Below are 23,197 nucleotides of genomic sequence, written 5' to 3' on the forward strand. Positions count from 1 at the left end.
TCTGGTAAATATTTGTCATATGATATCAAAAAAACTAGAAACAGGCTAAATGTTCAGTAGGGAGGAACTGTCTAAAAAAATTAAGGTACAGTGTGTAACACAACAGAATACTACGCAGCCATTTAAAACAATGACATAGAAATATGTTTATTGGGAAAGTAATGTAATAACACCCATAACAGAGTAAGATGATAAATTTAAGAAAATCTAGATACTTTGCTACAGAACACCTTCTTACGGATGCTTCACAAAAATGAACATGAGAGGTTTCTGCTAAGACAAAATATTGGATAAGGGAATAATATCTTTGTTTGGAACTGGTAAATATTACCTACTCCTGGAGTAATACATTTAAGGAAACTAGAGAACAGATCAGAGATGATGATATTTAAAAGTTTAAGGAACTAACAAATTTATAGTGACAGAAAGCAGATAAGTGCTTGCTGGGGAAAGACGGGGGCAAGGAGAGACAAGAAGTAGAAATTACAAAGGGGCATGAGGAAACTATTGGGTGTGACAGATATGTTCTTTTTTTATTATAGTGATTGTTTCACAGGTGTTTACAAGTGTCAAATTTATCAAATTGTACATTTCAAATATGTACAGTGTATGTCATTGCATGTCATTTAGGTAATTGTATGTCATTTTAATGTATGTCATTTATAACTCAATAAAGCTGTTTTAAAAAATCAAGAGGCTGGGTGTGGTGACTCACACTTGTAATTTCAACATTTTGGGAGGCCAAGGCAGGAGGATCAGTTGAGGCCAGGAGTTCAAGACCAACCTGGGCAACACAGTGAGACCCTTGGAAATAGTGAGACCCTGCAAAGGAAAGAAGGAAGGGAAGAAGGAAAGAAGGAGAAAGGAAAAGAGGGAAAGAAAAAAAGAAAAGAAAGAAACTCCTGGAGTAACACATTTAAACTTACCAGTTCACTGTTAAAAAAAAAAACTTGAAGGTTTAATCATTACAGTGACTTACAGCATATCTTACTCCAAACGTGTGATGTTAACTATGGTCCATCTATTTCTAGAAATTTAAGGCAAAGGATGATTTTAGTAATGAAGTTTCCAATAATGCCATCTTAAACTTGTTTTAGGTTTTCAAATATAAAAATACTTCATGAACACAGATAGGAAGGGCAATAAGAATTAAACGAGATAAGATACATTTGATAAATGTTAGCCCAGCAACTACTTTTGTTGTCACTATTTCTGCTACTACAGTTATTATAATCAAAAACTTCATTCATTCCTGAGAGTTATGAGAAAAAAAAAAAATTTAGGCCACGTGTGATGGCCTGTAATCCAAGCATTTTGGGAGGCCAAGGCAGGAAGATCACTTTATCCCAGGAGTTCAAGACTAGCCTGGGCAACATAGTGAGACCCTGTCTCTACAAACAATTTTAAAAACTAGCCAGGCATAGTGGGTTATGGGGCAGGGATAGGGTGGCATGCTGCTTCAGACAGGCAGGTTAGGGAAGACTTCTCTAAAGAAGTGGTCTAAAAGGAAGAACATCCTTGGAAAATGGCACAAAAAAAGCCAAAGCCCTGATGTGATTACCTATTCTTCATGGATTAGCAGTTAAAGATATAACTTTAGAGGGACTATACTTAATATTCTCTCTTTTTCTTCTTTCTTTTTTTTTTTTTTTTCTGAGACAAGGTCTCCCTTTGTTGCCCTGGCTGGAGTCCAGTGGCACAGTCTCAGCTCACTGCAACCTCCGTCTCCCAGGTTCAAGTGATTCTCCTGCCTCAGCCTCCTGAGTAGCTGGGATCACAGGTGTATGCCACCATGCCTGGATAATTTTTGTATTTTTAGTAGAGACAGGGTTTCACCATGTTGGCCAGGCTGGTCTCGAACTCCTGACCTCAGGTGATCCACCTGCCTCGGCCTCCCAAAGTGCTGGGATTATAGGCATGAGCCACCGCGCCTGGCCAATATTCTTTTTTATAAACAAATTGAAGAAAAAGAAACTATGACATTCTCAAGTTTATACTAACATGCTTTGTGAAGAGGAATACATTTCGGAAATATAAAATACACTGGATAAAACCTCAGCAGACAATTTTCTTTGGGCAACTAATGGTACCATGCAACTAATGAAAAAACTAAGGGAGTTATTATTAAGGTAATGGATGAAATGATGGGAGTGTTTGGGAAGCAGAAATACGAGAATATTTATCAATTTATGCAACAAATATTGAGCATTTACTATGTGCCAGGCGATGTTGTTGGCACTAAGGACACAGGAGTAAAGAAAACAGATAAAAGGCCCTGCCCTAATGGGGCTTCTGTGTGACAGATAGTAATCAAAGATAGAATGTTAGGTAAGTGAATGTTTTGAGGAAAACTAAAAGCAAAATTTTTAATTATTTCTGTATTTTAATAGTTATTAACTTATTGCTGCCATGTTATTTCTGTACTTGCAACATTATTCTGCTATATGTGGGGGAAAAAGTCATCTAATGTCCTTACATAGTTCAATCTTATTTGTGTATTCTCAGGTTGTGGGAGGTGATCTCATCCTCTCTTAGGATTTTTAGCTGGCATCTATTTGTAGTTGATATATGGAACTACATTTTCACAAAGAGTCTTGTCTTATACCATTTTTATATCTCATATGAGATGTCTTGTAAGAAACTCAAGTTTAAATTCATAAGAGATTAATCATCCCACCCCCAGCCCACCCCCAATCTGCCTCTTACAATCGTTTTTGGGTTATATTATTGTAGATGTCCCATATTAGATACTCTGTTATCATCTATTTTAGCATCTTAGCTCTTGGATTGGGACCAAGGACAAAGCTGTATATAGTGCTCAGCACAGAATTGTTGAGTTTGACTATAGAGCTAATAAACAGGTGATCCTTAGGAAAAATAAATATATAAGATAAAGGTAATTGGATTGCTAATAAAATTTTCCAATTTTACAACAAGAGCAGTGTTTTTTCCTGATTTTTTTTTGGCATGACAATTTATATATTTTAACTCTCCAAATGTATAGTAAATTTTGGGTCACATAATGTATGAAGTCTAAATAAGTAATTAAGGATTTTAGGACTAAAAGATGTAACTCTGGTGTACTGAGATTTAAGGATTATTTCCTTAGGCCTTTTCTCTTAGAAATTTTATTAGATTATATTGAAGTTTTTTTTCAGTTACTAATATTTATTTGTTAAGGGAATTAAATTATTTTTTGGCATTTCTGTGTAGAGGGTTCCTTTAAACTCTTCTCATTTTCAAGTGAAGATTTGATTTCTTAAAGTGTTACTTTTATGTTCTTGATATAAAGAGCATGATATATATATATAATAATGGTTTATTGGAAAATGGAGCAGTTTGTTAATATTTAGAAGACCTTCCAGATTATAAATGACTTTACCTTCTTTTCTAGGTTTGTTAAAGTTTTGCACTGTAGGGTTTTGTGGAATTGGGAGCCTAATTGATTTCATTCTTATTTCAATGCAGGTAAGTTTCTCAATCTAGAATGTAAACTACTTTTACATTCAAAATTGAGTTCTGTGATCTCCTGTTCTATTTAAAATGTTTAGTATATGAGGAAGCAGAGAAGAATGGTTGTTTCCATTTTTCTTCATGTACTAGATCTAAGGAATCCTGGTCATGTTTCCAACTAGCATTTCTCAAACTGTGCTCTACCAGTTAGTAGTTCTCAAAGACATAAGAAGTTCATTAAAAAAGATTCCGTGCTCAAATATGATTTGTAAATGTGAGTTCAATTGAGTTAAAGAAGTTTCTTTACTGAATAACTTCTCAAAATCTTTTTAATATATGTTGTCTCTAAGAGGGAATGTGGTTATTTTTCAAACCCGTTTCTTTTCCTCATAGTCACTGTCACCTTGTCAATTACCATAAAAGCATTGATAGGATTCTGTTATACATATGGGCATTGCGGAAGCAGAGACAAGATTTTCTTTTGCACTGGACAGGCACTCCATACTAGTATTGTGGTGTTTGGAAATTACAGAAACTGAAATCCAGCTAGCTTAAGCTAAAAAGAAAAAAAAAAAAGGGCGTTCTTTAGAAAATCTGAGAATGTAGACCAGATATGTATAAACAAATGATATACATGTTTAGGGCTCTCCTGATAACTCATCTTGCTTTTCTCCTTAGCCTTATTTTCTCCTGCTGCAGTGGGACTGGGGGCGGGCATAGTTTGTGAAATGCTGTCCTTAAATATTTAAAAGTGCCACCAGATGTTTTCTGTTAAATTATGTAGAACTGATTGTGGTTAACTCATGAGGATTCTTAGAGAAAGAGATGAATTTTTCACAACAAATGTTGACAAACAGCATTTCAACAAGCATTTATGGAGCACCTAACGTCTTTAGCAAGTGTGTCAGTTGCATTTAGAGCATCATCTGTTTTGCTCTGCTTTCTCATATAGTATTTCCACTCTTTAATTCTGTCTGCTTGATGTTATCATTATGCTTTAAAAGAAAGTCACAATCTAGGAGATTTGGATACCATACTGTGAGGAGGAGGCAGCATATGGACCAATAAGATACCAGAATTAAACAAGGAAAATATTTGGTTTTAAAGTTGGAATTTTCCTGTCTGTACTCGTAAACATATGCCTAACCAAATATCCTGCCTTCTCTAACTGTGGGACAGGCAAGCAGGCATGAAGAGGCTAAGGTACTTATGCACATATGCTTAGAAATGAGCTTCTCACTTTCAGTGAGGATCCAAGGAATTTAATGTATTATTGGGATTCTTTGAGTTAAGATATCCAGAATTCAAAGTGTCTTTGAAACTGAACCACTTAGTTAATATTTTCATGCTAGGTTCTTTCTTTGGTGATATTATTGCATTGTAGCTTTAGTTATATCAAATTATAGAGCTAATTTGATTCAGTCACTGCTTTCTGATTCATTTATACCTGAACTTTTTACAATAAATAGTTTTTTTTGTTTGTTTGTTTGTTTTTTTTTTTTTTGGAGACAGGGTCTCACTGTGTCACACAGGCTGGAGTGCAGTGGTGTGATCTCAGATCACTGTCAACCTTTGCCTCCTGGGCTTAAGCGATCCTCCCACCTCAGCCTCCCAAGTAGCTGAGACTACAGGTGTGCACCACCATACCTGGCTAATTTTTGTATATTCTGAAGAGACAAGGTTTCCCCATGTTGCCCAGGCTGGTCTCCTGAGCTCAAGCAATCTGCCCACCTCAGCCTTCCAAAGGGCTATTATTACAGGCGTGAGCAACTGCACCTGGCCTCTAGTTGTTTAACTTAAAGATCTTCTGGGATTAGGAGTCGATCACATTAAGAAATTATTGAGGTGTAGAGTTAGAGTGTGTGAACATCTGCAGTAAATTTCCCTAAATAAGACTTTTTCACAGGTATGATCAGTTTAGACTGCTTTCAAATTGAGGGAGATTATAATAAATCCATTTCAAGCATAGCCAAATAAGATGGGTAGCCTTATTCTTCATGTCATTTAACATATTTAACATTTGATGTTGACATCATCAGTTTTAGAGGAGAATTCCTGGGCTTAAGCGATCCTCTCATCTCAGCCTCCCAAAGTGTTGGGATTACAGGCATGAGTCACTGTGCCTGGCCCTGGCTCATCTTTTTGTTTATTTTTCTTTCCTTCCCCATTCTTGCCATGACTTTCTCTTTTTCTTTTTTTTTCTTTTCTTTCTCTTTCTTTCCTTCTTTCTTTTCTCTTTCTCTTTCTTTTTCTTTCTTTCTCTCTTCTTCCTTCCTTCCTTCTTTCCATCTGTCTTTCTGTCTTTCTTTCTTTTTTGCCATTAAATATTATTTTCCATTGAGTAGCAATGTGTTTCTGTTGGACTGTGATCCCATAAACGTATCGGGCATGGATTCAAGACCTATAAAAACATACTGTAGTCTAGTTATAGTTTGTCTTTGAACAGAAACAATACAAAGTATAATGCCCATATTGCTAAAGTAAGCTTTACATGTTGCTATGTTTCCTGAAAATACTTTTATGAGTTTGTCTATTTGTTATTAAACTTTGGAATTTTCTATCTTTTGTTCCTAAAAATATACAGATAATATGAATGATGATGCATGGCATGAAATAATACATAGAATACAGTCCAGAAAATCTAAATCAGTGATACATGTATAGCATACCATCTTTCAGCTGTGGGTAACTATTGTATATATAACTACTATATATATATATATATATATATATATATAGTTATTCATAAGGTAGTTCTGAATATTTAAAGACACTCATTCTTTTGTGCCGTATATATATATATATGTATATATATATATATATTTTTTTTTTTTTGAGATGGAGTTTTTGTCGCCCAGGCTGGAGTTCAGTGGCTTGATCTCGGCTCACCGCAACCTCCACCTCCTGGGTTCAAGCGATTCTCCTGCCTCAGCCTCCTGAGTAGCTGAGATTACAGGCACGCACCACTACGCCTGGCTAATTTTATATTTTTAGTAGAGACGGGATTTCTCCATGTTGGTCAGGCCGGTGTCGAACTCCTGACCTCAGGTGATCCACCCACCTTGGCGTCCCACAGTGCTGGGATTACAGGCATAAGCCACTGCACCCAGCCTCCTTATATTTTTATATATGTCATGAAGGATAGATTAGATAATACAAGTTTTTTTATCAGAAAAATGAGATTGTTTTGATTATATTTAAACCTCTTTCCTCATTCACACAATCTGGACTTTTTTTTTTTTTTGAGATGGAGTTTTGCTCTTGTCGTCCAGGCTGGAGTGCAATGGTGTGATCTCAGCCCACTGCAACCTCTGCCTCCCAGGTTCAAGCGATTCTTCTGCCTCAGTCTCCCAAGTAGCTGGGATTACAGGCACGCACCACTACGCCCAGCTAATTTTGTATTTTTAGTAGAGATAGGGTTTCACCATGTTGGTCAGGCTGGTCTCAAACTCCTGACCTCAGGTGATCCGCCCGCCTTGGCCTTCCAAAGTGCTGGGATTACAAGTGTGAGCCACCATGCCTGGCCTGGGCATTTTTAATTATACCAAAATCACTGACGTATATTCTGCAAAATAAAAAGAAAATAAAGTCTCTTATATTAAGTGGAGACAAACAGCCACAAATCAGAAAGATGAGGATATGTGGAGGGAAAATGGAAATAAGTATTACAATATAGAAAGTTATTGGAAGTATGCTGGGTTCTTTCTTTGTCACAATTTTTTAAAAATTCTGTTCATCATGGAAGAAATTGCTTTTACTTTCATTCCTATTAATATAACAGAGTGGATTTCCTTAAAGGACTAATAACCATACAAGCAGCAGAAATTTAGCATAATGTCTGAAACATTTATGAATTTTATAAATACATTTAACAGACTGGTAAAGTATGTTTCATGAGTTTGATATTTATCATATACCACTCTAACACTGGGTTATATACTGCTTTGTATTAGTTTTTAACTTTTAAACAATGGATTTGACTTTTCACACATAAATTTTTTGAGGAAAAATGACTTTTATTAATCTGCTATAGTACCAGTTATGTTAAACAGAGTATGCCCTTAAAAATTTTTGCTGATTTGAAACTGTATGCACTATGCCTTATACAAAGTGTGGCTTTGTGCCTAGTGCAAGCAAGATGAGATGCAAAATGTAGTTTTTAAAAAAGTGATTGTTTTTCTGTAGGACCTGTTTTAGTCCATTTGGGGCTATAACAAAATACTTTAGACTGTATTATTTCTTTTTGTTTTGTTTTGTGTGTGTTTTTTTTTTTTTTTTTTTTTTTGAGACTGAGTCTTGCCCTATTGCTCAGGCTGGAGTACAGTGGCGCAATCTCGGCTCACTGTAATCTCTGCCTCCCGGCTTCAAGCGATTCTCATCCCTCAGCCTCCTGAGTAGCTAGGATTACAGGTGCCAACCACCACACCTGGCTAATTTTTGTATTTTTAGTAGAGACGGGGTTTCACCATATTGGCCAGGCTGGTCTTGAACTCCTGACCTCAAATGATCCACCCACCTTGGCCTCCCAAACTGCTGGGATTACAGGCATTAGCCACTGTGCGTGGCCTAGACTAGATTATTTCTAAACCATGGAAAATTACTTCTTATAGTTCTGGAGGCTGGGAAGTCCAGTATCAAGACACCAGCAGGTTCAGTGTCTGGTAAGGACTCTCTGCTTCATAGATGGTGCCTTCTATATGTGCCCACATGGTGTAAAGGATAAGGTCATTAATCCCATTAGTGGATGGTGGAGCCCTAATGACTTAATAACTTTTCAAAGGCCCTACCTCTTAATACCAACACATTTGGGGTTAGACTTCAACATAGGAATTTTGTAGGGACACAAACATTCAAAACATAATAGGGCTAAATTCCTGAATTTCACAGTGTCACTTGAGAGGTAATGAATAAAAACGAAAGTTGATATGATAAACTATACATTATGGCATCAGTGGAAATCGGTTTAGTGAGCACCAACTTAGGTATAATAACATGGGGTCCTTGCCCTAGAGGAACCTATTATCTTTTCCAAGAATAGTCTGATAATAGATTCCATTTATTTTTAGAAACAAAATATTTCCAGATGAGTGCCTATAGTCTCAGCACTTTGGGAGGCCGAGGTGGGAGGATCACTGGAGCTCAGGAGTTTGAGACCAGCGTGGGCAACACAGTGAAACTCCTTATCTACAAAAAGTTTTTTAAAAATTTGCCAGGTGTGGTGGTGCATGCCTATAGCTCCAACTGCTCAGGATGCTGAGGTTGGAGGATCACTTGAGCCTGAGAGATCGATCAAGGTTGCAGAGTGAACTGTGATTGTAGTACTACACTCTAGCCTGAGCAACAGAGTGAGACCCTGTCTCAAAAAATAATAAAATAAAATATTTCCTTGGGGGTTGTAGGCCTAATAAACACCTTTCTTAATTTTTATCTTTTAAAAAATCTTTGCATTTTACAAACATTTTTAAAAGCCTAAGCTTTTCAGTTTAGACCAAAGTGTGGCCAAGGCTATGGAATCACGTCTATGTGAGCCAGTTTGTTTGGTCAAAGACATAGCCTATGCCTTTTTGATCAAAAAAAGGACTAAAAGCATAATTGCCATAAATCTACTACCAATGCTGGAAAGGTGGTATACTTGATAGTTTGCTAGATGTAGGACAACAATATATACAAACAGAAGACTTTTTATTTTTATTTCTGAGATGGAGTCTTGCTCTGTTGCCCAGGCTGGAGTGCAGTGGCACGATCTCAGCTCACTGCAACCTCCACCTCCCGGGTTCAAGCAATTCTCCTGCCTCAGCCTCCTGAGTAGCTGGGATTACAGGCATGTGCCACCGTGCTCAGCTAATTTTTAGTAGAGACGGCGTTTCACCATGTTGGCCAGGCTGGTCTCAAACTCCTGACTTCAGTTGGTCTGCCTGGCTCGACCTCCCACAGTGCTGGTATTATGGGCATAAGCCACCGCACCCAGCCACAGAGGAGTTTTTTTTTTTGGGTGGCGGGGGGCGGTGGGGGGACAGAGTCTCGCTCCATTGCCCAGGCTGGAGTGCAGTGGCACGATCTTGGCTCACTGTGACCTTCGCCTCCTGGGTTCAAGCGATTCTCCTGCCTCAGCCTCCTGAGTAGCTGGGACTACAGGCATGTGCCACTGCGCCCAGCTGATTTTTGTATTTTTAGTAAACACGGGATTTCACCATGTTGGCCAGGATGGTCTCGATCTCTTGACCTCGTTACCTGCCCGCCTCAGCCTCCCAAAGTGCTGAGATTACAGGCGTGAGCCACCGTGTCTGGCCACAGAGGACATTTTATAGACATCAAATCTTTCAGATAGCTCCCTGTATCATTATTTAACCCTGGTGTGATATATTGGGAAAATAAATTGGAAAACCGAAGTGACTGATCATTTGAGTAACTTTTACTCTGTCATGTGACCTTAATTAGGTAGATTTCACTTAGTTCACTTACCCTGTGGGTAGATTTTTTTTAGTGCCTTTAAGAGGATTTTCAAAACAAAGAATATCTTAAACTGGTTCTGAGACGAATCCCAATGCTATGTTTTCCTCAGGATATAAATGGTGACTCTTATTCATTCCTTAAAGAATAGTGTTTATATTGGTCATTTATGATTAATACTAAGAATTCTTTAAGTCAAATGAAGTCAGGTGTTCTGAATGCATAAATTCTGGCACTGTGTAGGAATTTTGATGCTTAATTAAAATGTGACTAATCAGATGGTTTTAATGGCATCATCTTAAAATTAGTCACACACAGAAGTGAAATATGGATACAAAAATGTAGTCTGACTTTTAAGAAAGTATTAGTTATTTGGGGGAGTTGGGATGGATACAGGTTGCATTATCCTTTACTTGCAGACAGCTGAATCCTTTTACTTTTATCACCAGATTGGTAGGTTTGCAGGAGATGATCTGATCTTGCTGATGTTACTGTTGGCATTCTTTGTATGGAGGAACTCAGAAGTCTTTTAGATAGAGAAAGCATAGATTGATATAAAATGGTCTTATTTTTTTCTTTCACTTCTTCATTCATTACATTTGAAATTTATAAAATACTTGAGTTACCTAAGAAGCATGACTTTTGCTGTTAAATGAGGGGTCATATCAATTGCCAAAGTTGGGGTGATAAAGTACTTACTGGTAACCACATTTTTTTTCCTTTATTCTTAGTAGAATACCACCTAAGTATATACAAACAAATTACATTTTACACTAACAAGATCAAAAGTTTATAAATTGCAAACATTAATACTACAACATTAAGTGCAAATAAGATACTAGCTTTTTGTACAGTAAAATATATATAACATAAAAATTGCCACTTTAATCTTTAAGTGTACAGTTCAGTGGCATTAATTGTGTTCAGAATATTTTACAACTGTCACCACTGTCTACTTCTAAAACTTTTTCATCACTCCAAAAATACCGTACCCCTTAAGTAATAGCTTTCTTCCCCTTCTCTTCCCACCTTCTGGTAACCTCTAATATACTTTTTGTCTTTTTGAATTTGCCTGTTCTAAATTTTTGTTTTTACAAATAGAGACAGGATCTCACTTTGTTCCCTAGGCTGGTCTCAAACTTCTGGGCTCAAGCTATCCTGCCTCGGCCTCCCTAAGTGCTGGGATTACAGACATGAGACACTGTGCCCAGCCAGCTTCAGGATATTTCTTAGCAGAGAAATAAACTCATAATTTTGGGTTCCATACTCTGTTGCCTATGGACAAATGGACATGGTCATATTTACTGAGTAAAAAAATTCCCAGTATTGGGGTATTTTACTTTCTTTTTTTAGAGACAGGGTCTTGCTCTGTTGCCCAGGCTGGAGTGCAGTGGCGTGATCATAACTCATTGCAGCCTCAAATTCCTGGGTTCAAACAATCTTCCTGCCTCAGCTTCCCATCCAGTATGGGATATTTTAAAAGATTTGTAATTTTATAATTAATAATACAATCATATACTCAAAATGACAGATGTTAGAATTGGCACATTTATTATATATGTGTATGTGGGTGCTTAAAACAGGTTTTATTATTTATTTATTTTTTCTTTGAGATAGAGCCTCACTCTGTTGCCCAGGTTGGAGTGGAGTGGTACGATCTCAGCTCACTGCAACTCTGCCTCCTTGGTTCAAGCAATTCTCATGCCTCAGCCTCCCTAGTAGTAGCTGGGATTACAGGTGTGCACCACTGTGCCTGACTAATTCTTGTATTTTTTTTTTTGTAGATCCTGGGTTTTGCCATGTTGGCCAGACTGGTCTCGAACTCCTGGCCTCAAGCAATCCTCCCACCTTGGCCTCCCAAAGTGCTGGGATTACAGGCATGAGCCACCACACCCTGTCTTAATTTGGCAAAGGAATATGGATCTAAATAGTTGAAATCTTTATAGCTGATCTTTTTTTTTAAAAGTAAATAAAACAGTTTCTTCTGTGACCAGATAGTTCATAGAAAAGTGTGTTGATGATACTTTGTAGTGGCTTAAGCTGAGGTGTTTGTATCTAAATCTTATAGTCGTAGAAGACATTAAACCTTTAAAAATACTGTACAGATCAGCTTATTCTGTTCTTCATTATAATCAATAAGAAAAATTGAGATCCAGTAAGGAATAAATTATTTGATCCTACAGCTAGTTATAGAAAGAGACAGCTTTCTCTTCCAAGTTTTCCTTTCAGTTTAGTGCTTTACCACACCGACTTAATTTGGTTATTTAAATAGGGTTGCATTTTGTCACCCAGGCTGGAGCGCAGTGGTGTGATCATAGCTCACTGCAACCTTGAACTCCTGGGCTCAAGCAATCCTCCTACCTCAGCCTCTCGAGTAGCTGAGACTACAAGCGCACACCATGACACCTGGCTAATATTTTGTTTTCATTTTTTTTGGTAGAGGCAAAGTTCTTGCTTTTTTGCCCATGCTGGTCTCAAACTTCTGGCTTCAAGCAGTCTTCCTGCCTTGGCCTCCCAAAGTGTGGGATTACAGTTAATTTTTATGTAAACTCATAAATAAGTGTCAAGCCAAATCAATTTAATCTTTGACAAGTAAGTCAATGTGCATAACAGCACCTGACATGGTGTGTGGCACACATGTGCTTTGTAAGTACTACTTGAATATTAACATGTGTAGTTCACTAGAATAAGTTCCCTGTTGGCAGAGATGGTATTTTATTCACTGTTAGTGTATAATGTCTAGCATAGAACCTGGAATATCACAGGAATTAAATATTTGTTGAATAGTTTTAAGATCAAATTTATTTTTAAAATGAGGAATGCTTTATAGCAATGTCCTTCAATTTCAAAAACAAAGTCCATACTCTCCACATATTTTTAAATTGACATTTAAGTTTTCTATCATAAGTTTAAATAGTTGCAAAGGATATAACTTCTAGTTTGCAAATATTTACATATTTAAATAAAAGTGTTACATCAATTTTGAAATGTATCCAACAGAATATAAATATCGTAGGATTTTAAATATCACCTACTTAAAAAAGATGTGCATGAACTCTTCACTAACCATTATAATTTTTACATTGCTTCTTCCTTGAATTTTTATTTTTATTCCTCTTCTACAGAATTTTATCCTAATATAATATATTTTTAGGTTTAAAAACTTCCTACTAGGCTGGGCACATTGGCTCACGCCTGTAATTCCAGCACTTTGGGAGGCCGAAGCAGGCAGATCAATTGATGTTCTTAACCATCATCCTAGTACTAGGAGTTTGAGACCAGCCTGTTCAACATAGTGAAATCCTGTCTCTACAAAAAAATACAAAAACAAAATTAGCTGGGCGTGATGGCGCCCACCTGTGGTCCCAGCTACTTGGGAGCCTGAGGTGGGAGGATCGCTAGAGCCCAGCGGGGGAGGTTGCAGTGAGCCAAGATCATGCCATTGCACTCCAGCCTGGGTGACAGAGTGAGACCCTATATCAAAAAACAAAGAAACAAACAAATGAAAGAGAGAAAACTTCTAGCGAATCATCTTATTCATTAAAATTAAAATATTTAAAAATTTTCTGTGATTTTTTGTTTGGATCGAGTTGTCATTATAATAATGATACACAGTTGATCAAAACAGCATAAACATGTTGCAAATTATTTTTAAACAAAAAGACATAAAATGTTATTGGAAATGCATCTTTGGAACAGATATGGTAGAATGTATTTTTGGACCTTTGAGTAAAGGATAGTTCCCTAAATCCAATATTTTGAGTTATCCCTTTGTTTGGCACTTCAGAGGCTTTCACACCTCAGGGAAATATGCCATCATAAGACTCGGGGTATCCTGGATGGTAGGTATGCTTTACTGTTAACAAGTGGGAGAAATGACCACAGTGAGGAGAAGTGGGAAGGGAAACTGGCAGGATGCTTCCAGTGTAGCATGGTATCAGACAAATTTGTTTTACAAAGAGTATTTAGGGAATTAAGATCTCAGGATTGATTTCTCCTCTGGGCCCACATACACCTTGGTAAATCTTTGTCCACCTTTAATGCTACAGTTTGAAGATTGCTACCTTAGAGGGTAATTTATAGAGATTATGTTAACTAGATTGTCACATATGTGATTAAGTGGACAAGATGATTGTAGTGAATATGTGTTGTTTTTTTCTACCTCTTCCTTTTCCATTCCAGGTGGTTCTGGCAGGACTGTCAATGATACAACCTCATCTCCTACAGGCAGCCTGGCCTGGCCAATCATATTAAATCTATTCCCATGGATATAGTAGTTTGTCCACAGTACGCATAAAAACCAAGCAGATCGATAAAAGTCTTTCCCTGAAATTGGTATATAAACACTGGGGAAGAAAAGTTTACTTTCTTTGTATTAGGAGCTGCTGAGCTGGGAATATGTGACTCTCGAGCTGTTGGCAATCAGTTAGAGTGCCACTCTGCAGAATGAAGACAAGCAGAGCTAAGCAAGGAGGCAGGGAAGCCAAGGGCCTCAGGGAGCACAGAATTCAGTCCTTGGTTCCTGTAGCTTTTCTTTTGATCCTTTGAGCTATCCCAGTATATCCCAGTAGTTGTTTTCAGCTACATGAGCCACTAAATTACCTGTTTTTGCCTAGGTTAGAGCTGGATTTTTGTTGCTTCTGAAATACTTTTATTAACAACTGAGAAAAGTAAACAAAGTGTTGTGAAATATCTTTTGTAAAATGAATAATTTTGAAATTTTGTCTCTTCTAGATTGTTGGACCTTCAGATGGAAGTAGTTACATTATAGATTACTATGGAACCAGACTTACAAGACTGAGTATTACTAATGAAACATTTAGAAAAACGCAATTATATCCATAAATATTTTTTAAAAGAAACAGTAAGTGATATTATATATATGTAATATCTTATAGTGGTATATTATTCATATAAAATTATGAGAATTTTAGGACCATAGAAAATTTTAAGAAACCATATAAACCTCTCAGGTACCCCTATGCCTGAAACATCTCCAATCCTTTGAACAGCATTTTAGTCCACGCTCATGGCTCCTTCGGTTCCCACTTCAGACTCTTTGCAGTGCATATGGTTAAAGGACAAAGTTCACAAGAAAAAAGTAACATCAAAGCAAAAAGGCATTTATTATTTGATGGTTATGATGAAAGTATGTGCCGTAAATAGCTCAATATAGCAGATATTTCTGCTGCCCATCCCTCTAAGGGTCAGTATAATCTTTAACTTCCTTATTTGCTTCTCCTTCCCTGAAACTGAAAATAGATACTGAAAGAGTCCAAAGCCTGAATTCCCTGTAAGTGCTTCTTCTAACCTAAAGTTTGGCTCTGCCTGTAAGAATTATTGGCCTCAGCTTTATCTTTTTCTTTTTTTTTTTTTTGAGACAGAGTCTTGCTCTGTTGCCCAGGCTGGAGTGCAGTGGCTCAATCTTGGCTCACTGCAACGTCTGCCTCCCAGGTTCAAGCGATTCTCGTGCCTCAGCCTCCCCAGTAGCTGGGACTACAGGCACACACCACCATGCCCGGGTAACTTGTATTTTTAGTAGAGACGGGGTTTCGCCATTTTAGTCAGGCTAGTCTCGAACTCTTCAGGTGATCCACCTGCTTCAGCCTCCCAGAGTGCTGGAATTACAGGCGTGAGCCACTGTGCCTGGCTGGCCTCAGCTTTAAATAAGTGATAAACCTGCTGAAGTCAGAGATACCATCCTTTTTCCTGGTTCAACTCTCTGGTTTTCTAGGACTCTGCTACTACAAGGTTTTTTTAATTTCAATTACCATACATTAGTCTATTCTAATAATCTTCCAATAATGCAAACTTTTACTCAGGATTTTCGTAGAATATCAGGAAAACCATTTCCTGGTATAATTATTCTCTGTAATAGAGAAATCCTATATATCATGTAGGGTGAAGGGTAGTTTTTATGTAATAGTTCACTTCGAACTGTCTAGCAGCTGTCTAGAAGCTTTCATAGACACAGACAGGCAGAGAGAAAGACAGGGTAGATGTCTTAACCATTATCCTTGTTCTAGGGTTTTCAGTCAACTCTATCTCAAAGGACTGCTTCTAGAGGCCAGCAAGAGAATAGACATTTGTTTTCTGTCTTGTAGAACAGAAACAGGATATGAAGTATACTTTTGCCCTTTAGGTGGATTTTTTTCTTTTCTAACAGTAAAATTATGGATATGCCTTGTAGTTATTGTCATGGGATTGAACAGTGACACACCCTCAAGATGTAAGGAATTTATTCAACTGATTGTCCAAAAGGTTTTCCAAATCTTATAAACTGTAAGTCATTGAGCCTTAAAATTAGAATAAAGCTTAGAGATCCATCTACCTCTTCTTATCAGGAAAAAAATCAAGACCTAAGGAAGTTGAGAGTAAGATACACAACTAATTAGTGCAAAACTGAAACTAGAATCTAGGTCTTCCATACATTCCGTTACATGGTTGTTCTCTTCCTCCCATCCTACCCCAGCTCCAGTCAACTGTATCATTTTGTATTAGGCATTTTTGTTTTGGAAATTGTTTCTCCTATTTTATGAGAAGGATTGTGTAGTTTCATGTAAATTTTATTATTCATACTGTAAATTGTGTCTTTCAAAAGTAGATTGTTTCTAAACCATGTTGTGTAAAAATTAAGCAAATGTAATTTTAAGAGGAATCTCATTCTTGGTAGCCTATTATGTAAACATTTAGGTGGGATTCCAGATTCAGATTTGAAACTTAAAACCTGAAAGGCCCATTGAGAAGGCCAGTATCTGCATTATCATTCATGTAATCTCTCTACATTATACAGAAGTGCTCCAAGAGTGAGAAAAAAATACATTGAGCAAATGAAATGTTAAAATGTACATCTGCAATAACCTCATTGGACTCTTAAAAAATATTGTGTTTTAACGTATTTCTTCTTTCTGTTTTAGGATTTGAGCCTCCTTGATTTTAATAGAGAACTTCTAGTGTATGGATTTAAAGATTTCTCTTTTTCATTCATATACCATTTTATGAGTTCTGTATAATTTTTTGTGGTTTTTGTTTTGTTGATTTAAAGTATATTATTGTGAGATTTATTTAATAGGACTTTCTTTGAAAGCTGTATAATAGTGTTTCTCGGGCTTCTGTCTCTATGAGAGATAGCTTATTACTCTGATACTCTTTAATCTTTTACAAAGGCAAGTTGCCACTTGTCATTTTTGTTTCTGAAAAATAAAAGTGTAACTTATTCACATTTTTAGTGCTTTGTTATTGAGAAAATCTTCTTAAATGTTGAATGTAGCTGTCTTACCCATTTTGATCCTTCAAAGCAGTTAATCCATGGTGTGAACAAATACCATTTATATTGCCTGGGGCTTCAGTCTTGTGTATGACAACCCACCTGTTTTTCTGCAGCTTTCAGATCTGTCTCTGCCTTGGTATCCAGGGAGCTAAAGATCATTAGGGAGTCTGTGAAACCTTGAGGCAACATGTACACTTCTGGCATTGATTCAGGCCTCTGAGGTGTGAACTTTTTCCTTTTTTGCTTTGGGAGTGCTACACTAGCTTTTGGAAGACCAGACGCTGACTCATCTAGCTCACCGCAGTTATATTTGAAGCTGGATGGACAAGGTGGGAGCACCAAACAGATGATTAATGTCTTCCATCTGTGAGCACCACCAGGCAGATGCTGGCACAGGTGCCTTAAGTGATGTACCAGTGTCTGAAAAAAGCAGCACCTGTATGTTAGCACTGATTTTTCTTACCATGTTTAGAGGGGTTTTAAGAAGATGGAAATACGTGAAATGTTATGTCCCCAGAATACTATCCCACTTTTTCTTCAGTAACAGGCATACCAATTTCAAAATTACTAGCGTCGGTGCTCCTCAAGAGTAAAAACCATAATTTTTTATCACACATTTTCCTCAAAAGTGGACAGTATAGTATAATTAGCTTCATAACATGTAAATCATTCAATAGCTTCTCAAGTTGGTGGGAGATTATTAAATATTAATATATGAAATGAATTTGGGTTAACCCCCAGTGTACACCAGGAACATCTCTTCGATTTGTTCAAAGAGACTTTTGAACAAGTTTGATTGTCTACTGAGTGGGAGGCCTGATCTATATGGGGGGATGCAGGAGTGAACAAAATCCCTGCCCTTTAGAAGCTTATATTTTCTTGGAACTTACTTTTTCACCGTGATATTTTTGGTCACAGTTAAACTAGTTGGTAGATACTCATTTTCTAGTGTCCCTGAGGTTCCTTTAGGTTGCAGACAGTGCTTTGTAGTTTACTTCGGTAACATCTAAGCCCAGATTGTAAGTCATGTTTCCACAGTCAGGTTAGTTCAACTATATAAGAAATACCTACTTGGGAGGCTGAAGCAGAAGAATCACTTGAACCCTGGAGGCGGAGGTTGCAGTGAGCCGAGATTGTGCCACTGCACTCGAGCCTGGGTGACAGAGCGAGACTGTGTCTCAAAAAAAAAAAAAAAAAAGAAATACCTGCAGTCAAATTTTGGAAAGTAATCTTGATCCTTGCATAATAGCTATAGTCATTAACTTGGCCAGGTAGTAAGTCTGTTTCAAAGCAGGTGATGCTAGAAAGTATTTGTTCAAATAAGCTATAATCTTTAAAGGGTTGTTGATGAAGCATAGAAACAAAGTCCCTTCACAACACATTATTAAGCCTTTAGACTTTATTTTCACTTTAGTTTCCTAAATTTGCATGACAAGAACACTTCTAGTTTGCCTAATTCTGTTGCCTAATATGTAATTCTTTAACAGATTTTTTAATAAACTCATGTGAATGCATTTAGATTCTATTTGTCAGCTTTTTTCTTTCACTGAGCACTATTATGACAATTTGTTAGTAGTGTGTATGAATATGAATTATATGTTAAGCCCTCTCTATCAGATGTTTTATATGTTAAACCTGCTTTTATGTGAGTGACCAAAATTGTGAGATGCATTAGCTCAGTCATTCCTTATTACTGCTAAGCCTTTTAAGGCAGAATGGAAAGGATTCTTTCAATCCTATAGAGACGTTTAGTGCCTTGTAGCAGTGATGTACAAATGATACTACTTTTGCCTAAAGGATTGGTTTAATTTCCAGAAGTACCTATTTACCCAGAAATATTCCTTACTTCAAAGATTCTGTTATGTGTATGGCCAGCATTTGTTCTTGGAACTGCTAAGAGTATAAAAGAAATATTGGTTGGGGGTTATTTTATTTTTTTTTTAGGTGGAGTTTCACTCTTGTTGCCCAGGCTGGAGTGCAATGGCACAATCTTGGCTCACTGCAACCTCCACTTTCCGGGTTCAAACGATTTTCCTGCCTCAGCCTCCTGAGTAGCTGGGATTATAGGCACATGCCACCACGCCCCGCTAGTTTTTGTATCTTTAGTAGAGACGGGATTTCACCATGTTGGCCAGGCTGGTCTTGAACTCCTGGCCTGAAGCAATCCTCCTGCCTTGGTCTCCCGAAGTGTTGGGATTACAGGCATGAGCCACCGCACCCCACCTGATAGATACATTTAAAAGGAAAAGGTAGGATGCCATATTAGAGGTCTGGTATTTTGTGACTGAGCACGTAACCATTCTTAATCCCTCTGTCTTCATATAAATAGAGGTAGTGACACGTGTCAGGTAATGTTGAAAGATTAAGTGGCAGATACTAATTATGTATTGAACACATTTTAAAATAATGGGATAATGGCATCAAGTACTGGTGAGGTCTGTCTGGAACTTGCAAGAGGTTCTGCACAACTGGGCTATAGCATGGTTATTTCTTAAATGCCAGTGGGCTCAAAAGTCTGTTTTACAAAAGGAGGGTAAGACACTTCGTTTGGACATTGTTTACCTGTTTTTCTTATTATCTTTATCCGTATCTGCAGTTACTGGATGTAATATGGGCCAAAAGTGTCTTTTTTTATGAAGAATTAGTCTTATTGGCACCTTCACTCCTTTAAGACTCTATGTAAGAAAAAGCCGAAAGGTTACAGATTTTGTTTTTGTTGCTTTTTCATCTAAAGTTCGCTGGAGATAGTTAATAAGTTTTAAAATGTTGCTGTGAGGCAGCTGATCAGCCTACTTTCAGCCTAAATTATGGTTAATTGCAAGCAATCACTATGCATACAACAGTGTTGCTTTTAACCTGTCAATGTTATCAGAATATGCCAAGCATGTGGAGATTAAAACTTGAAAAATGATTAAGGATAGAGCTATTTGGGCTGCATATGCCAAAGAAAAACGTTTTACCAGAATACTCTAGCAAGTGTGGTGTTTGGAACTTTTTATCATGTGAGCTAATTTTGTGTTTAAGAGGGTATGATTATGAAGGCTCAAGATCCTATCTTTGATTTTTAGAAAAACCTCAAGATTCGACTAATTCTGAATAGATTATGAAATTCACCTATTATTGCAATATGAGAAACATTAAGGAGAATGGCATGACTTCTCTGTGTGATTTGTCACTAAGGCAAACTATTGGAATGAAATGGTTCAAGACATAACAAAAGTTGTTTTTAATAAGTGTTTTGAAGCCTGGGCCCGGTGGCTCACGGCTGTAATCCCAGCATTTTGGGAGGCCGAGGCGGGCGGATCACGAGGTCAGGAGATCGAGACCATCCTGGCTAACACGGTGAAACCCCATCTCTACTAAAAATACCAAAAACTAGCTGGGCATGGTGGCGGGCGCCTGTAGTCCCAGCTACTCGGGAGGCTGAGGCAGGAGAATGGCATGAACCCAGGAGGTGGAGCTTGCAGTGAGCCGAGACGGCGCCACTGCACTCCAGCCTGGGCGACAGTGAGACTCCGTCTCACACACACACACACAAAAAAAGTGTTTTGAACCTTTTAAAAGGTATTCAAAAGAAGCAAATTTATTGTTTATTAATTCTCAACTATTTATTGACCTACTATGCACTTCTTCTGCTCTTGTCCTCCTACACTATATTCTCCACACAGCAGCCAAAGAGATAAAAATAAATGAGAAAATGCTACTGTTCTGCCTATTCTCCAGTGGCTTCTGTCATGCTTCAAATATGCCATATTGATTCCTTTTTGTTTTTTTTTTCATAGAGACAGGGCTTCACTATGTTGGCCAGGTTGGTCTTGCACTCTTGGCCTCAAGCATTCCTTCTGCCTCCGCCTCCCAAAGTGCTGGAATTACAGGCATGAGCCACTGCACCCAGACCAATTTCTATCTGAAGTGTGTTTTTTGTTTGTTTGTTTTTTGAGACAGAGCCTTGCTCTGTTGCCCAGGCTGGAGTGCAGTGGCATGTGATCTTGGCTCACTGCAACCTCCACCTCCTGGGTTCAAGTAATTCTCCTATCTCAGCCTCCCAAGTAGCTGGGATTACAGGCACATGCCACCATGCCTGACTAATTTTTGTATTTTTAGTAGAGATTGGGGTTTCACCATATTGGCCAAGCTGGTCTAGAACTCCTGACCTCAAGTGATCCACTTGCCTTGGCCTCCCAAAGTGCTAGGATTACAGGCGTGAGCCACTGCGCCCAGTCTTCCTCAAGATTTTTTACTTAATCTTTCCTTTGCCTGGAGTTCTCTTTCCCACGTTGTTACATGACTTGCTTCCTCAGTCAGGGCTCTGCTCAAATATTTTATAAACGTTAAAATTCTCTCTTTGAATGGGTGGTTTCTAGAGGTGGTTCCTGAGAAAAGATCAGGGAGTAGATTATTAGAAATAATTAAAGGAAGCTACTAAATTGCCTATTATTTGCTATGTACTCTCCTGACCTGATTATCTCACTTAATCCCTATAATCACCCCGTGAGACAGGACGATTAGTTTCCCTTCCAGTGATAAAGGTCTTTTATGCTATAGATATCGTTGGCTAGCCTTTAATATGTTAACGGAAGCTTTAGTTAAATATTGTGCCCCTCTGCGGAACCCAGGCTAGTTTCTGATTCAATTTTTTAATATCCACCCACCTATTCATCCAAGTATGCCATAAAGGGTAATGCTTAAATTCATGGACTTTAGGATCAGACACACCTGTCACTTCTTATGACCAAACTCTCAGGCCCTTGGTTTCTTCATTCTTAAAATGGACATGTTAGTATCTTTCTCATGCATTTGTCATAGGGTTAAGTAATATATTCCACGGTGTGTGGCACATGGTAGGTATTTAATAACTGATTGTTTTTAAGATTTTTGTATTTTTTATCTCATGTACTTCCAATGCTCCTACAAGGTCAGTACAGCCATTTATATATCCATATTATATACATAATTAAACTGAAGGTTAGAGAGATCAAATATCTTGACTAAGATTACACAGCCAGCAAATGATGCTTAAAACCAGGTTTGTGACTCCTAAGCGCATCCTCCTAATCACTATACTATATCACTTCCCTTTTATGCCCTCAACTGGCCATATATCTGTCTCATGTTTTAATAATTTCCCCACTGGAGTTTTTCATCAAAAAGGAAAGACAATCTTACAAAAGCCTAATGGCTTCATTTGAAAAAGAATATTCTGGGTGCAGTGGCTTATGCCTGTAATCCCAGCACTTTGGGAGGCTGAGGCGGGTGGATCACCTGACGTCAGGAGTTTTAGACCAGCCTGACTAACATGGTGAAACCCCGTCCCTGCTAAAAATGTAGCCAGCCATGGTGGTGCATGCCTGTAATCCCAGATACTTGGGAGGCTGAGGCAGGATAATCACATGAACCCAGGAGGCGGAGGTTGCAGTGAGTCAAGATTGCACCATTGCATTCTAGCCTGGGCAACAAGAGCAAAACTCCATCTCAAAACAAATAAAAAAAATATTGAGGCATGTATAAAATGCCCAAATCTTAGTATAAAGCTTGATAAGTTTCTGCCTATGTATGCACCCATTTAACCACCATCCAGTTCAAGATAAAGAACATGTCTAGCACTCCAGAAAATTCTATAGTGTTCCTTCCTAGTCAGCATCCACCCCTCATGGATATCACTCTTCTGTGAGTCTATCACCATAGATTAGTTTTGCCTGTTTTTGAACTTCATGTGTTTGGCTTCTTTCACTCATTATTACAGTATAGTATTCCACTGTATGAATGTGTCAAAAATATTTATCCAGTCTACTGTTGCCAGAGCTGTCAGATAATAAATGTGTTGTTTTAAGCCACTAAGTTTATGGTAATTTGTTATAACAGCAATAGGAAACTAATCTAGTTGTTATGTTCAAAGTGAGTTTCTTATAGGCAGTTATATTGTTGGATCATTTTTCCCCTATTCTGCTAATCTCTGTCTTTTAATTAGTGTATTTAGGCCACTTGCATTTAAATTAATTATTGATATATTGAGGCTTAAGTTTG

At 37.7% G+C, this 23,197-nt stretch overlaps 1 protein-coding gene across 2 annotated transcripts in view; it reads left to right on the forward strand.

Moving 5' to 3' along the window:
- TM2D1 (TM2 domain containing 1) overlaps positions 1-17,125 on the forward strand; it is a 44,709-nt gene extending 27,584 nt beyond the window's left edge. For both annotated transcript variants that reach the window (XM_063698180.1, XM_055361930.2), the window contains exons 5-7: positions 3,395-3,468; positions 14,638-14,767; positions 16,821-17,125. In XM_063698180.1, coding sequence (XP_063554250.1) covers positions 3,395-3,468; positions 14,638-14,748 — 185 coding nt within the window. In that variant the 3' untranslated portion in view covers positions 14,749-14,767; positions 16,821-17,125. The remainder of the gene's footprint in view (positions 1-3,394; positions 3,469-14,637; positions 14,768-16,820) is intronic.
- The last annotated feature ends 6,072 nt before the right edge of the window (positions 17,126-23,197 follow it).

This window comes from Gorilla gorilla, chromosome 1 (genome assembly GCF_029281585.2).
Source record: "Gorilla gorilla gorilla isolate KB3781 chromosome 1, NHGRI_mGorGor1-v2.1_pri, whole genome shotgun sequence".
Lineage (NCBI taxonomy): Eukaryota > Metazoa > Chordata > Mammalia > Primates > Hominidae > Gorilla > Gorilla gorilla.